The 16,760-nt window shown below is 33.6% G+C and overlaps 2 protein-coding genes across 2 annotated transcripts; one reads left to right on the top strand and one right to left on the bottom strand.

The window, feature by feature from the left end:
* Positions 1–256: 256 nt before the first annotated feature.
* On the top strand, positions 257–5,619 carry LOC133306374 (RGG repeats nuclear RNA binding protein A-like). The gene is made up of 7 exons (XM_061506681.1): positions 257–722; positions 1,579–1,888; positions 1,968–2,033; positions 2,165–2,297; positions 3,658–3,813; positions 3,931–3,984; positions 5,135–5,619. Exons 1-7 carry the CDS (start codon positions 530–532, stop codon positions 5,315–5,317), a joined length of 1,095 nt encoding a protein of 364 aa, XP_061362665.1. The 5' UTR covers positions 257–529; the 3' UTR covers positions 5,318–5,619.
* Positions 5,620–9,870: 4,251 nt separating this feature from the next.
* LOC133306376 (ras-related protein RABD2a-like) lies at positions 9,871–15,503 on the bottom strand. The gene is made up of 8 exons (XM_061506682.1): positions 15,290–15,503; positions 14,412–14,484; positions 12,537–12,584; positions 12,409–12,456; positions 12,117–12,188; positions 11,859–12,014; positions 11,596–11,699; positions 9,871–10,187 (listed from the first exon to the last, which is right to left on the bottom strand). Exons 1-8 carry the CDS (start codon positions 15,301–15,303, stop codon positions 10,094–10,096), a joined length of 609 nt encoding a protein of 202 aa, XP_061362666.1. The 5' UTR covers positions 15,304–15,503; the 3' UTR covers positions 9,871–10,093.
* Between the last annotated feature and the right edge of the window lie 1,257 nt (positions 15,504–16,760).

Here is a 16,760-nt window from a genome sequence, read left to right as displayed (position 1 = left end):
ATTTTATCTCTCATTTCTCTATGGTGTCTCTCTTATTATTTTATGTCTCAGTGGTAGAAAAGAAATTTCTATCATTAAAAAGCAGAAATGATAATCCTATCATTTTATATATAATTGTTAAAATAAAAATACAACATGTACCAAAAAAAATAAAAAAATAAATAAAAATACAAGTAATTAAATAATCTGCTGTAAGGTAAGCAACACCAACACACTCCTAGACCGTACCAAATAAATTCGACGTTTAAGATTAGGTTGCTGTCCATTTCCCTTCACTCTCTTTCCCACACTCTCTTACCCTTTCTTTCTCTCTCCCCTTGCGGCTAGGGTTTTTAGCCCCCCCTTACCTCCCTACCCTTCTCTCTCTCTCTCTCTCTCTCTCTCTCCTGAGTTTCTTCTTTTGATCTGTGAATCCCTGTGTCTGTAATAGGACGATGAAGATGTTGTGGGTTTAGTCGTAAGGGTTGGTGGTGGCCTTGTCTTAGGGAAAGTGAGGGGTTGGCTTTTCGTGTTGGTGTGTTTGTGAAAGATGGCGACCATGAACCCATTTGATTTGTTGGGTGATGATGCTGAAGACCCTTCTCAGCTCATCGCCGCCGAACAGCTCAAGGCTGCTGCTGCTGCTGCTGTGGCTCCTAAGAAGGCTCCGGCGGCTCAGGAGCAGGGTAAGCCGAACAAGCTGGCTCAGCTTCCTTCCAAGCCGCCTCCTCCGTCTCAGGCTGGTCAGTTTCCCAATTTGTTGGTGTTACTGTTGAATCGGTTGTTTTGGTTTTGTGGGGTCTGATGATAGTTTTTGATTTATTTTTGTTTCTGGGGTTTTTGATTTAATGTTAATGGAATTTGTTTGATACTTTTTTTTTTTTATGAATGTGACCTTTCTGAGTTGTTTTATACTTTTATGTTTTGTTTGTTGATGAACCGTATCTAGTTATGTGTTCCTTTGAGGTTTTGTAGGTCATGTAATCCTGTTAGATTATTTGGTTAAATGGGTTTGTGAAACTGAAACGTGTCATTTGCTTTTTTTTTTTTTTAATTTAAATTTTATAATCAAATGTCTTTGAATTTATTATATGAATGATTATTAGTTATCTTGTTTGTTTTGTGTTTACATATGGGGTTTATCGTGGTTTCATTGTTGTCTACAGTTTGTCTGCCGCATGTATACGATGTCACTGTTTTATTTTAGTCTACAGTTTGTATTAAGTCAATTTTTTTTTTAGTTGGAGAAGTCTGTTTTATTTATTGAAAGAAATGATAATAAGTGATACTGTTAGCTATTGGATTTGTTGATGCATAATGCAATTGGATTTTCCTTCGAAAGGGTTGGAGGGCTGTAATTGGAAGTTGCAGTTCGAAACACATTCTGCCATAACTTATAAGTCTGTTCAAATGCATGCTTTGATAATCTGGCTACGACATCACCTGATTTAGAAGATTAATTTGTTCTCCGTGTGTGTATTCTTTTGTGAGTTAAGTAATGGGTTTATTTGTTCTTTGAAATCCTGATTTCTGAATGGTTATTAATGATCCTCTTCTTTTTGTGTGTTTCACATTTTCCTCTTCATATCTTATTGATAGTGAGGGAGGCCAGAAATGAAACATCTGGGTTTGGACGTGGAGGCCGAGGAGGAGGGCGCGGATTTGGACGTGGTCGTGGTTTTAGTCGTGACTCTTCCAATGATGAGAATTCTTTCCCTGCCCCTGGAGCCCCTGATAATCAGGGTCCTTTGGAAGGAGATGCTGGGAGGTCCTCGGAAAGACGTGGTTATGGTGGACCCCGAGGTCCTTACCGTGGTGGTCGTCGTGGAGGTTTCAGCAACGGCGAAGCTGGTGAAGAAGAAGGACGCCCACGAAGAACATTTGAACGCCGCAGTGGCACTGGAAGAGGGTGATGATTTAACCAACAAATAATTTGTTTCTTGAACTTCTGTTTCTATCAATATTGATGCCCCATGTTCTTTTTGCAGAAATGATTTCAAACGTGAAGGTGCTGGACGAGGGAACTGGGGAACTCAAACTGATGAAATTGCTCAGTAAGCACTCTTTTTAAAATCCTGTAGTTCTATAATTTTAATAATTATTACATGGTTTCAGTAGAAATTCTTTGTCTTTAACTATTGTTATTGTTTATATTTTCTTTCCTTCTGATTTATAATTTACTTAGGGTGACTGATGAAGTTGCGAATGAAACTGAAAAGAATTTGGGTGATGAGAAGCCTGTGGTTGAAGAAGATGTAGCTGATGGAAACAAGGAGAGTGCTGCTAATGAAACGGAAGAAAAAGAGCCCGAGGATAAGGTGAATGTTTGTCCTATTTAAAACTTTCTCCATTTACTCTAAATCGTTGCCGCATCCTCTAAATTGTGTGTTTTCATAACAGACCAGCAGAAGACGTGTGTCTTTTGTATGAATGATAAATCATTAAGTCCAGCTTGGATTGTCTAAAAAGCGCATCGGACTAAATTGATTGGACTGCTTTACATATTCATTTGTTTATTTTTTTATTTTTTTTATATATGCAGTTTAGAATTTGATAGAACCTCAAAACAAGATTGTATTATTAACTTAATGTTTTGGAGGCTGAGATCCTTACAATAACACAAATACTGGAAATCCAAAAATTTAAGACTTAACCTCTCAAGCGAAGGAAGCTTGTGATGGAGGACTAACCCACCCAGAAAAATGAAAAGCCAAAATGACCAAGACCTGGCCACCCAGAATCTCAATACTTTCCTAATTTATTAAATCATAATATGCATACATACCCCCACTACTCTCCTATCACTACTTTTATCCCCTCATCATTTTGTTCTGCATCTTTTTTCATTTACTCCACTTCTCCAATATTTTCTTGCCACATGTCCTGCTTGATAACCAACTCATCTCCTTTCTCATGACTTGGCCCGTTCCCCACTTCTACCACTTTTTTCTTCTACCATTTCTTCATTTAAAATCCAGTTTTGAAAAAATAACAGCTTCCCCCAATTCATCTGTGAATGGAATAGGGTATTTTTGTTACTTGATTTCGTGCCCGGTAATCTAAACAGGATCTCTAGCTGCCAACTTTCTTCTTTACCAAGATTAATGGGCTTGAATATGGGCTATTGCTTGGCCAAATCAGTCTTGAAGATATCATCTTGTTTCACAGATTTTTCAACCTGTTCCTTCTGATATTGCGGATATCTATAAGGCCTTATATTTGGAATTTGAGCCCCCTCTTTCAAACTACTTCGATGATCACAAGAATTTGCTTGTGGAAGTTTGTTGGGTTCTCTGAACTGGTCCTTTAATTTTGAATGTCCAACACTTTTCCACATAAACTCTATGCATATATATATATATATATATATATATATATATATATATATATTCAACATATTTTCGTTCCTCATCTTTCTTCCATGCTTTTCCTAATTTTTTACAAGACACCCTAGTGCAAGACAACTTTGACTGTTTATATATTATAATAGAGACTCATCGATAGCGAAATCTACTCGCTCTGATTTTCTCATTGGCAGCTACCACTTTCACTTTAGTCTCTAAAGTGCTTTCTTTGCTATAGGGGTTCCAAATCATTGTTAATTACATGCCTTTTGATTTTAGTGTTTTATATTCGAAATTTATTTATAAGTTTGCTGTTCTGTTGTTCGTTTATTAGGAGATGACTCTGGAAGAATATGAGAAACTTCAGGAAGAGAAAAGGAAGGCCCTGCAAGCACCCAAGACTGAAGCGAGAAAGGTAGACACTAAAGAGTTTGAATCCATGCAGCCTTTATCAAGCAAGAAAGACAATCACGACATCTTCATTAAATTGGTAAGAACTTGTTGTCCCCCTTTTTCCCTTCTAATTATTAGTTGTCCATATTATATTGGTGATACCTACTAATTGGAAATACTTACTAATATCTTGACTCTTTTATCTTCTTTCAAGGGTTCTGATAAAGATAAGCGCAAAGAGGCTGAGAAGGAAGAGAAATCCAAGAAGGTGTGATTTTGTTGATTTTGCTTGTCTTTGTTACTTTGTGTTTGTAGCTCCATTATTGCCATTTTCTTCTGCTTAATTGTCAAATATTACTCAATTAATGCTTTATTTTGATAGATTAGTTGCTTCTAGATAACTTGTTTTTAACATTTTTGGCAAGCCTAGGCTTCTTGACATGGCTAGCTGTTCTGTCTTTGTGCCTTGTTGATTTCCAGGATTCTAATTGCTTTTCTTGTGATTGTTGTGACTTGTGGCAGTATAGTCATTAGCGGTAGGTTGTGACAGTTAAGAGGTTCTTATGATAATTATCCAACTATATATTTCTATTGCTTATCTTTCTAAATTCAACTACGAGTTCTTTTTTATACAAGCACATCATTTTCTATAAGTTTGATTGTTTTCTGGATGATTTACTATTATAGTATTTCTAGTTTTCTGTTCTAAATGTGTTCTCTCTATTCTTTAATAATCACTTCTCGCTGGAGTTAGTTCTCACTTATCGTTCAGTTGAACTTGTTGATAATAATTTCTCTGGCACATTTTATGCCTTACATATTAAACACCTGCACTGACTTAAACAAAGTAGTCAACTCAAGTCACGCAAGACACTGAAAGCACGTAATTTGAAAATTTCTATAATGATTTAAAGATGTTTCACAATGATAAAAATATGAAATTGTGTTGACATCATTAGTTGACAATTTTTAACCAATCATATACAATATTAAAATTAGTTTCTTTTAAAGTTTGTTATGGTAAATGAACTCGGCATTGAAGTTTGGTTTTTCTCTCTGCACATACAGAAAATTTCTTGCATTTACAGAATGTTCTAATGCTTCTTTGTCGCCTACCTAATTTCTTCAATTGATTACCAACGTTAAGCTTTGTTGGGAAACTTTCAGATATTCTGTTTCCTTCTATATGCCTCGGGTCCTTTGTTTACTCTTCTTGGTTTTGCCCACAACTTCTGTCATTTGTGTTGTATTTGTTTTTAAGATTGGCTTTTTACTGGCAATATATTTGCATTTTCTAGTGTACCCTTTTTATAAGGTTTTTCAGCAATATATTGTTCACGTCACGATCTCGGGTTGCTTTCAATTTTCTTTGCTTTTACTGACTATTTTGCTTCATTCTTTTGATTTGATATTCTTAGTCTGTCAGCATCAACGAGTTTCTGAAGCCTGCTGAAGGGGAAACCTACTATAACCCAGGTGGGCGCGGTAGGGGACGTGGCCGCGGTGTTTCAAGGGGAGGTTACCGTGGAAGTGCCACCAGCAATGCACCAGCTCCATCCATTGAAGATCCTGGGCATTTCCCAACCTTGGGTGCTAAGTGAGATTTTCCAGAACCCTTATGACGTATCCCTATCCTATTTTCAATTTTGGGTTCACTGATTTGAACTTAAGCAGGAAAAGAACCATATGGTAAATTGGATTTCCTGAATTAGAACGGTTTTTTAATTTCATGGCTTAAAATGTAAATTTAGGTTCTTCATATGGTTATTTGTCCCTTGTAGCCTTTTCCCTTAGTACGCTGCTTTTACTGAGCGTTTGACATTTTGGGGGTATATGGTGGCGCGGGTAAGACATAAATGTTGTTGAGTTCCCTTTGCTTAATAGATTTGCATCTCAGTTTTGCTTGAAATTTTGCCTTATTTTTTCCTATATTCTAGTCAATAATAAGTTTAAACCGGGTCGAAGGTAATTCTTTATCCCTTTTTTTGTATTTGGGTCTTGTCTCACTTAATAAAATGGACCTAATAGTTTGTGGAGACTGTGGCATTTTCTAAAAGCGATTGCTTGCTTTGCGCTAGGGAAATGTTAGAAGAGCCCATGGCTTCAGTTTTATTGCAATGTTTAAGCCTTTTTTTTTAATTGCCACGTCACATGAACTTAGATGATTTTTTTCCCATTATTTTTTGAGGGATTAGATTTTCTCACGTGGAAAAGTGGTCATGTGGTCATGTTTTTTGATCAGAACAACTCATTTAAAAATTATACATTTTTCACTTTTTTATTTTATCATCAATGATTGATTGTGATTAAATAATATAATCACATGACTATTTTTCAACATGAGAGGATTCACTTTCATTTTTTTTAACACATTTTCTGTTTTAAAGAGCTAGAGTTGATAGTCATTAATGAAATATCTACTTTTTTTTTTATGTATGATGAAAATGGACCTCCAAATTAAGCCGTATTTCACAGCTTATGCACATTTGTCTTGAGAGTTGCTCTGGTCGCGTGGTCTGGAAGATCAAAACGAAATTGAAATATGTAGAAACCGTACGTGTAGTACATATAAACATGGTATTTACTTAGTGTAAAAATTTGGGACATCAGTTTATAAGTAGTGGAAAGGGTGTAATCAACTTAACAGTATTTATTCCTTCATTTCTTTATGCTTAATATCACAAATGGTTCTCATTTTTTAAATTTAAATAAAGGGATTTATATTTTTCATACGATATAATTTTATTTTTTATACATATAAAAGTATACGGGGTTTATATGAGATCATGTGATGAGAAGAAAGAAAAAGACATTATAGTTTTACATATTTTTATGTGTAAGATAAAATTATTTCGTAAAATATGAAAAACACTAATCTTTTGAATAAAATACCTGAAAATATGTTCCCTTACAATCGCAAAGGGTTTGTCCTTTTAACTTCAAGTTCGAATCTTTTAAGATTTGTCCTTCATTTAAGGTTTTCCTTAGCAACAAGGGCTCAGATTCAAATTGGACATACAGACTATATCAATATAGATTCTGATATCGGAAACTATTGATTAGTATAGTATATGCATGCAAGCTGTATTGGCGGGGTCGTATCAAATTATTTATGATAATAAAGCGCTCTTAGTTTAGTTCGGTAGAGCTGATTTGTCACACAACAATTACATTTTTTTATTTTTTTTTATTTTTTTGTAATAACAATTACATTTTTAGGATATGGAAATTTAATAATTGAAAATGTATATAAAATCTTATTTGATCAATGGATTAACTACTTTCTCGGTTGATCTCCAGGAAACATTGGATCAAATGTTACTATTTTGGTTCAAATGGTTGCATGATTCAAATCAAATCCGCTTACCCTCAAGTCTTTAACTAATAGAGGTAAGCAAGATTAATTTCAGTGACGAACTTTTACTTGCATGTCACTGGTTAGTTAGAGAGCACTTTGGTAGGTTTTTTATTTTTTATTTTTAAATACATAGGAAAGATAGTTTCAACAACAAATTCATATTTTTATAATTATAATTTTACCATTTCCTTCACTGACATCTTAGCAACAAATATAATATAAAACTAAAGGGAAGAATATGTTTACAATTTTTTTTTACAAATTTTTGCAAATTACACTATGTACTCTTGAAAATACATAGTGTAATTTAGCGTACTTCCGAAAATACATAGTGTAATTTGTAAACAAAAAATTTATAAATATAACCCTTCCCTAAAACTACTGTGATATTTTAATAATTATAAAAGAAAATTAATCATTGATCTGAAAATGAAAATGAAAACGAAAACACATCATATGCCACCTTAAGTTTATATTTTTCCTTTTCACTCTCTTTTATGGATGATATACAGTAAGTATTATTTATTCAAATTTATTTCATGCATAACGTACAGTTTATTTATTTTTTGGGTACAGCTTATAATTTTAATACGATTATATGATTTACATCTGATTGTAACAAAAAGAATCGAGACCATTTAAAGTGTGTATGACATAAAATACCGAGACATGAATTCGTTCATAAATTAATTTTTTTTGCCTGAAAATTTATAAAATAGAAAATGATTTGGTTTCGAAAACTTGTATATTTTAGTTTTGTATAAATAAAAATCTACTCAAATTTCGATACTTGCTTTATTGGTTTAACTAGATAGACTGACAAAACTCATTCATGGTAAGGATGTTATCCTTCCTTAAAGGGAGTGAATTTTTGGTATGTACCCCTTCCTTTTAAATTTTGGCACTTGGATTTTTTTTTTTTTTTTTTCATCTCACTTTCATATTCTCTTTCCATTTTTGATTGGTTCTCCCCACTGAAAAAAAATGATACCACGATTGTACCTTAAAAATTTCACCTTAAAGGAGATGATTACCCATCATTGTAGAATTCATTCAAAACTTAAACATTATCCTCCACTTGAAATAAATAAATAAAAAAGGAATAAAATCCAGATTAAATACTCCTGTCTTTTGATATATCTTAATTAACAATGTTATTGTCACATATAATTATTTTATACTTTGATATTACATTTTTGTTTTATAAAAAAAAATTAAGGGAGAAATTTACTTTTTTGTTTCTTTCTCTTTTTTCTTTTTCCCCCCCTCTAAAACTCAAAGTATTGAACCTGAGTATATAAAATTAAAAAATAAAAGGAACATCATTATTCCATAACTCGAGCAATCCAACCAACTCGATTAGAGATTCAAAATAAATATATTATGTTTGAATCTTTCAACCCATTATTGTCCCATATGTATAAACAGGGTGTTTCTTTCACATTAATTCTCCAAGTTTACTGTCTGACGATTTCATTTTTTCCCAATTTTCCATAATTTTTTCTCTTCCAGCCACTCCAATCTTCCTTTTCACCTATGAACCTTTTTTGGAACAGTGACCAAAATGTCACTCTTTTCCAATTTTTTTTTCTAAATGTCACGCTAACAGTGTTAATTTTTAATATGCCACGTGGGTAAGTTGGCTACTCCAGGTAACGAACTTGGTTGCAATTAATGCACCCGCACGTTTCCACCTGCCACGCAGACATGCAACGAAGTTCGCTGCCCACCCTAGCGAACTTTATTGCATGTCTGTCATATGTCATCCTAGCCGTTACACGTAATTCGCTAGAGTGGGCAGCAAATTTTATTGCATGTCTGCCACGTGGCGTGACAGGTGAAAACATGCAGGTGCATTAATTGCAACTAAGTTCGCTACCTGGAGTAGCGAACTTGGTGTCCACCAGAAACATGACACGTCGGCAAACTGAGCTCGCTATAGTGACCAGCGAACTTGTCCACGTGACATATTGAAAATTAGCACTGTTGGTGTGAAATTTAAGAAAAAAAGTTAGGGAACAATGACATTTTGATCAGTGTTCCACCTTTCTAAATGGCTAAAGGGTACAATTCTCTTTTATGGGAGGCAAATAATATATGAATAAAGACACTAAAAAACTAAGACAGTGCAAGCATAGATTGATGAAATAATCTGGTTTGACGAGATGCTGTGTGTGTATCTGCGAGCTAGAATGATTACTATGAGAAAGTGATATAAAACCAATCCGATTCACTTCTATTGTGTTTATACCTGGGATATAGTTTATAAATCATTCAGATCTTATTTTTCTTTAATGAATTTTAAATATAATAAGTAATTTATAAAATAAGATAAATAAATTCTAGTTTTAAATTATTTGAAAACTAACAAGAAAGTAACTTTCTTTCTTTTTGACGGCAAATAAAGTTTTAAAGATGTGAATCTCATCTCTTTGTGAGAGTGAAAGGATGTAAGATGTGTCATTTAAAATGACACACCTTTTTCCCATAGACCAATAAATCTCATTTTATATGTATCAGAAACTGATGCTGCACGCGTAGTATTTGCATTTATTTTCAATGTGTTAGTCATTTGTGAGTGCTCAACGTTTTGTTGTGTTTTGTTATTATATGGCTCAGTAAACATGGATTTACAGTTGGCTCATGAACACATGAACTTAATCAACATTTAATACAAGGAACAAGATAAATGCAGAGTTAAATATATACCAGGGGCTTGAATATGCAGTTCCAAGACAGCGCATTTTCGTAGAAATCAAATTAAAAAATAAATAATAATAATAGTAGTCTCCGACTATGAATGGAAACAGATATGAGCAGGAAAATAGATTTAGCATCAATGAGTATTATAATTTGAACAAGTCATATCATTTAGGTATATTTAAAGAATGGGATCATCTAGGTCAGTTGCAAACCCCCAGACAAATTCTGACATTGGTCCACTATTTAGTGAAACAAAAAATCTTACATGCAATGGGTGAGCAGCAGACCAAATGAAATGGATCTGAATAACTTCTGGTTAGGAAGAGCAGCACCCACCCTTCTGTGCAACTGGCTGTCCTCTGATCTGCACTGTTGGAGGCCTTGCATTATTTGCAGGTTGGCTTGCCATTCTACATTCAAGAGAAAGTCACACATTAGAAGGAACTGGTGATAGAAGAGAAAAGAAAAAGTCCATGATCTACTCATAACTAGTTATAGTTAAACAAAATTAAAACCATCCTTAGGGAACAAATAGAGGAAGTATAAAGCAGAAAAACTATATATACAAATTATAATTTGTTGTGTTTTATTCATCTAATTATATCTTCTTTTTCACATGCAATTTTTAAGAAAACAAAAAAATCATCAAATTTCCATGACTTCACCATTTAATTACATGTTTGATCAACGTTGTCATCACGTATCTGAATGTGGATAATTATATTCTTTCATGCCTCTCCGGTTGCCAAATTTAGGATTGGGACTGGCCCCTCACTTGGGGGTTTCCTTGGGTAGTAAATGTCTAGGGTACTTCTTACTCCTTGGGTGGCCAGATTATTCTAGTTCGAACTAGTCTTTCGACTCTTTCAAGTATTCCTCCCACTTAATTATTTTTTGCCATTTTAGTATTATGAAGGAAGTGGCTAAAAGGAAATAGAAAATTATGAGATATATTTTTTATATCAGGGTTGGGTGATTTAAAAAAAGATAATCTTGCTAGCTGTGAGTTGTGCTGCAGACGAAGAAAGGAAGGCCGACTAGATCTTGGAAATTTGGTTACCAAAACATTTCCTTCATCGACAAGTGGCTATCGCATTTTGCCTTAATTAGTCAACTTCCTTATGGCATAAGTTATTCAGAGTAAGTATGGTTTAGATTGGAATGGGCGGGAGACCAACCCAGTGACAAAAGCCACCCATGCTAGCCTCCAAAAGTTCATTTCTTTGGGATATCATACGTTTAGACCATTGTTTACTCTCTGGTTAATACCTTCCATTGACTATACAACTGTTCTAACTTAGGTAACTCACCAATAATCAATTTCTCTTTTCAGTGCTCATTTAAATTGGGATTTTCTCCTTACCAAAAACTTGTGATAGAGACTGGAGAACTACAATGCCTTTGCCTTGATTAGAACCTATTCACTTTCAGCAAATTCTGACGTGTTTAGAATGAGGAATCGGCAGCATCACATCTACATTTATTCTAAATAATATTTGCTATGTTTGACAGATCCAATTTCACAAATCAACAGACATAAAAACACAATCTAGTAACCTACATCTGTGCTTGTATACTTCAAAAAAGATAGTACAGATCAAAATTTATAATTCATTCACAATAGACTTTACCAAGCTATGGAAATTGACAACATCAAATAGACATGAGCTAAAGAATATTGATGCAAACTATAGTATTACTATAATTATTCTTTTTGTAAGTTGGCAACTAATTTTACTTGCTTCTAGGGCCAAGCTCCATTTAACTTTTGCAATTATATTGAATAGCTACTGTTAAGCTATAAACGGAATTAGGTACCTAGTCTTGATGGAAGCAGCCATTGCCATAAAAGCCTGCTCGACATTTGTAGCATCTTTTGCACTTGTTTCCATAAAAGGTATGCCTATTTCATCAGCGAATGCCTGTTAAAGAACAACAAAACAAAAAAGTTAAGGTAAGGGTAGCTGAAATAGGAACATAAGAGCAATAACTCTTCAACAGCACAAAGCATGAATACATGCTTGAAACTGTTTCCTTAGAATAAAAACCAAAAATTCAAGGGATGTATAACAAAGCTATACTTTAGCTGTATCATATGACACAGCTCTATTTGCTGTCAGATCACACTTGTTGCCAACCAAAAGTTTGTTAACATTGTCACTGGCATAGCGGTCGATTTCACTGAGCCACTGCTTCACATTATTGAAGCTCTCTTCATCTGTCACATCATAAACAATCTACCAGAGAAATCAGTCAGTAAAACATGCAAAGAGATACCCACATAGGAAAATGCGAGAAATCTATATTTAAAAGCTTATGCCAAGAAAATCGTCACCTACAATGATACCATGTGCCCCACGATAGTAGCTACTAGTGATTGTCCTAAATCGTTCTTGTCCAGCTGTGTCCCACTACATATGAAATCAAATCACAAATCAAGGTAAGAAACAATTCTCAATAAAACAAAGAATTTTGGTGACCCACGTGGTCTAGAAACATGACAGCCTCAAAGAGGATGTTCTTAAAAATAAAAGTGGAAATGATAAAAAAACAATTGAAAGCAAAATATATGTCCCACAAAAAGATTAAAATAAGAAGATCAAGCTCACTGAAGACGTGAGATATACATACAATCTGGAGTTTAATGGTCTTGCTATCCTGCTCAACTGTACGAATTTTCTACACAAAATAACATGAAATGATGAGTTTAGACATTGATTTAATCAGTTCAAGCTAAAAATTTGCAAAGTTGTACTCACAAAATCAACTCCAATGGTGCTTATGTAGCTTTCGATGTAAGAATCGTCCTGTAGAATAATATAGAAATTATCATAAAGTTAATCCAAATTAATGCATTAAGCTGCAATGTATCATCTTCAAGAATCAAGATCATCCAACATGCAGAGTGAAGGCATTTGGGTTAGACCCTTACATAGTGACGTAACCATTATAAGATCTAAAAAATAGACTACATCATAAATACAAGTATTTAAGGACACTAGCCATAGGCTTCTTTGGATACAAATAGCTTCCAGGTTTAAATTGCATACTATAATTTTTTAATGAAATAAAACAGGCAAATAATTCCATTTTGCTACCCTAATTTCTTAATCATACATTCTAAAAAATGTCCAATTTACTTGTTAAAATCAACACCACAGCTCACAACGGGAGACAAAATCTCATCAATGTCACTTTCAGCATAATCAGAAGATTTTTTTTTTTCAAATTTCATAAAATTCCAAGAACATTGATGGTACTGTATTGGACATAAAGAAGCCTAGCAAGAAATTAGATGAGAGCATGACCATGGTCCAGCTGACAGATTTGGGTACCAAACGGTCAAGTAATAATGCTCTGAAAGCAATGACAATCACAGATTATGTTTCTTCTGGAATTTTTTTAACAGAATGTTCTGTTTGATATCATATTGGAGAGGCTGCTAAGTCACTTCCTAATGTATGAAGAAATCAAAGTGACTTGAGTTTGACAAGGGGAGTGGAACCTCCAAATTCCAAAGGACTCACATTTTGTTATCTATAAGACAAAGGAGCAAGGGCATTGCTACATGATTGCAAGAAAATTTATGGGTGTTAAGTGGTCTGTAAATTAGCTGTCAACAGGTTAATAATTAGCATGTAAATAACCAATTAACTGAGCTCTTGACTAGTAACATTTTGTTTCCATTGGTTCACATGTTTGATCTTTGATCAGATGTCTTCTTACAAAGTGCTAATGACAATTTGGAAATATCAGTTGGGTGATACTGAAGAAAAGTTAGATAGATGTGTGTGCCTTGGGCAATGAAGCAGCATATGTAGTTTAGGAGGGATATTTTGTTTATGCACAATTTCAACTATATATAATATGATTTTGGGAATATTTAATAATTACTATGGAGAAAAACAAAAAAATAAAGGTCTTAAATATTAAACTTTTACAGACTAAACAAGCAGCGAGAGGGACTCGGAAGTTATGTTCCCTTCTTTTTGACACATGCAATAATTATATGGAAGACCAGTTCCCCAGCCAAGGTATCTAAGTCTTTAGCATACTGTTGTAACTAAATGGCACTTAGAAGAAAGAAAAAATCACAACAAAGAAAAGCATTTTAGTTTACACATAATCTTAAGAATCAAGTTAACCTAAAATCAAATTAAATATCTAGAAAACGTGTATTATGTTTGTATTTTCCTAAATATTGTAGCATGTATTAGAAAAAAAAATTGATAAATCTGAAAGTCTGTAACCATTCTATGTGTGGGGAAAGCATACATTATTACACATGTAAGAGAGGGAACATGATCCGAAGAGAAAAGGCTAGTTCACCAATTCATTATTAGATTTTTTTGGTTTTTTGGAACTCCAACACAAATAAAACCTCAAATAAAGAACCAAACATGTAGCTATTGTTTATTAAGATGTTTCTGTTACCAATTACCTTGTTTAACCAGTGCATTATTGCACTTAAAGGGTTTTATTGTTCTTTTGGATAAATGAAGTAACTCTCTAAAAGAGTGGAAAAACACAGTGAACTGCAATAAAAAACTACAAGTTACAACGCTCCATTATAGGAAATGAAACACAATAGTAGTCACAATAATAACTAGCATAAAAAGCAGCAGAAAGCTTACAGCAAATCTCAGAAGAAGACATGATTTGCCAACACCAGAGTCTCCAATAAGAAGGAGCTTGAACAGATAATCACTGCAAAGGATAACCGCAGCACATTAGCTTTATCACTTAAAATAGATAGCAAACCAGCCTAAAAAATGCACTTTAAAGACTAACCACAACCATTTCTTATACACACATATTAAGATAACAGTGAAAATTGAAAATCAATTGTTTAAGTCTTGATTCTTTAACATTTAGAAACAATGTAACATAAGCAATCACTACCTTTCTTCTTATTGATTGACCTACATGGAAGAGCCCAAGGCCACATAAGCCCAAAATCCAAATACCATACATTCAAGTTTCCCCTGATTTCCCAGGTTTAGCATAGTTTGATGATTCCCCTAATTAACTTCCATTCAAATCATTCAAGCTACGAATCAGATTATTATACAATATGTGCAGTTTATTTTTTCAATCGAGTTAGACATTATGATTAAAGGGGAAAATGGGACACACAAACTCAAATGCCTCTTTAGAATCAACAAGGAACTAGATCAGGGTAACTCTGCAACTTAGAAATCAATAATAAAAACTAACATAAAAAAAACAGCAATCGCTGTAGAATCCGTGATTGAAAAACAATAGTTTAAAATCCCAAGAAAATAAAAAAATCACAGGGCCAAAATTTCAGAAAACAAATCAATCTAGGGTTACACACCAACAAGATTTGATGCTAACAGAACCTAACTCATATGCACCAATTTACCTGCAACCTCACCCACCCTTTTGACAGAAAACATATAAAAAATCGAAAAAGGAACGAATTCCCTGAAAATCAAACACGATTCAAGGGAAAGGGAGAACGAAGGGGAATAGATATAGAGGAACCTACTATTCGGTATTCATTTCCAGTATAGCGAATCGGGACCGGGGATTCGCCGGAGCTCGGTGGGTATCGGTGGCGCTTCACCTAGGAATCTCAGAAGAATCACACGAAGGAATCGAAAGACAACCTCGTTCGCTTCGTTTGTTGCTTCTTTTGAATGAAAATCGCGTGGAAACGTGATAAATACGGTGACGTATTTGTAATGGTAATAGTCCTAACTCCTACGGGCTACGGTAGATCTAATTTTTTTGGATACCATATCTAATTTTAATTGACCAAAAACAAAAGAACTTAACTATGCGCACATGCCGTGTAGTTGTATAGAATGCTTTTTGGATTTATTAAGCATAAAGAATTAAATATTTTAAAATTTAAGAACTATTAATAACAAAAGAGCTTAGATGTCATTTTTTTTTATGTATTACTATTATATTACCATGTGTCTGCACACTTAAATAAAATCTTAATAAGAAAAACAAAATATTTTGGTTCTTGAAGTATTATATTTTTTCTCTCTAAAATATCGTTTGTGTATTTTTCAATTAAATTGTAATAAAATGTATTTAAATACTACCTAGTTTTGCATTCTGCTATTACTAATTTTTTATCTTAATAAAAAACAAAATTGTTTGAAGTTTTAATTTTATTTCATGATTATTTATTCGTTAATTCTTCTTCGTTTGTTATTATTATTTATAGTTAAACAATAATATTCTCTAATTATAACAGTTGACTTTAAAACAGAATAATAAACTTTACCATGCGGTTGCTACGTGATTTTTATAACTTAACCCTGTTCTTGAAAGTATACGTGAGAGAGGTCGTATATTGCAAGCCTGGAAAGTGGAAACGTTAGAATGTGCCAATCCTATTTAATATTCCCATAGACAAAATGCATGTAACGCTCTCCCTATATATCACGTTCTAGCTCCCATAAACAATGACCCTTGCTTAGTGAGATTGAAACAAAGCCACGAGATATATGGGCTCTAATCATACAAAACTTAAGCTTAATTAGCCACCTAAGCCCAAGGGAGTCTTCAAATACACCATCCTACTTTTGCTTCCTTTTATGTTGGTTTTTGGCTTTTTGCTAACTTGCATAACTAAAGTCTCATTGTTTTGAGTTGAAAAGAAAGACAAAACTTAACCGAATGATGGTAGCTTATTGGTGATAAAGGAGTTAAGTAAGTGGAAAGGAAAATGTGGTAATTTGGTCCCACAAATCATATTTAAAAAGAGTTTAAATATATTCATCTCTAATCTGACTCGCACTTCGAATAAGTTTCATAGCGGGCTTAAAGAGTCAAAGTTTATGTAGATATTGGAGGGAGCAACTCGCCTCAAAAAGATAATTAGAGTTATTAACTTAAAAAAATAAAATAATAAAAGACAAAATTTACGTAATTTTGCTATTTTGGTTACACAATCAAAAGCTTTTTTTAAGTACTATTAAGGGGTGTTTGGTAGAGGAATT

The sequence above is a fragment of the Gastrolobium bilobum genome, unplaced genomic scaffold (assembly GCF_033153095.1).
Source record: "Gastrolobium bilobum isolate Gb01-03AN ecotype WA unplaced genomic scaffold, APGP_CSIRO_Gbil_v1 utg21117, whole genome shotgun sequence".
In the NCBI taxonomy this organism is placed as follows: Eukaryota; Viridiplantae; Streptophyta; class Magnoliopsida; order Fabales; family Fabaceae; genus Gastrolobium; species Gastrolobium bilobum.
Note: the sequence above shows the minus strand (reverse complement) of the source record. Positions and strands in the feature narration are given on the sequence as shown.

Coding starts and splice junctions, on each gene's coding strand:
- LOC133306376 (XM_061506682.1), bottom strand. Junction 12,189..12,408: donor AGACCATTAAACTCCAGATT/GTATGTATATCT, acceptor TTTCATATGTAG/TGGGACACAGCTGGACAAGA. Junction 12,015..12,116: donor GTGGGGCACATGGTATCATT/GTAGGTGACGAT, acceptor TTTCTCTGGTAG/ATTGTTTATGATGTGACAGA.
- LOC133306374 (XM_061506681.1), top strand. CDS start 530: ATGGCGACCATGAACCCATTTGATTTGTTGGGTGATGATGCTGAAGAC. Junction 2,034..2,164: donor CAAACTGATGAAATTGCTCA/GTAAGCACTCTT, acceptor TAATTTACTTAG/GGTGACTGATGAAGTTGCGA. Junction 2,298..3,657: donor AAAAAGAGCCCGAGGATAAG/GTGAATGTTTGT, acceptor TTCGTTTATTAG/GAGATGACTCTGGAAGAATA.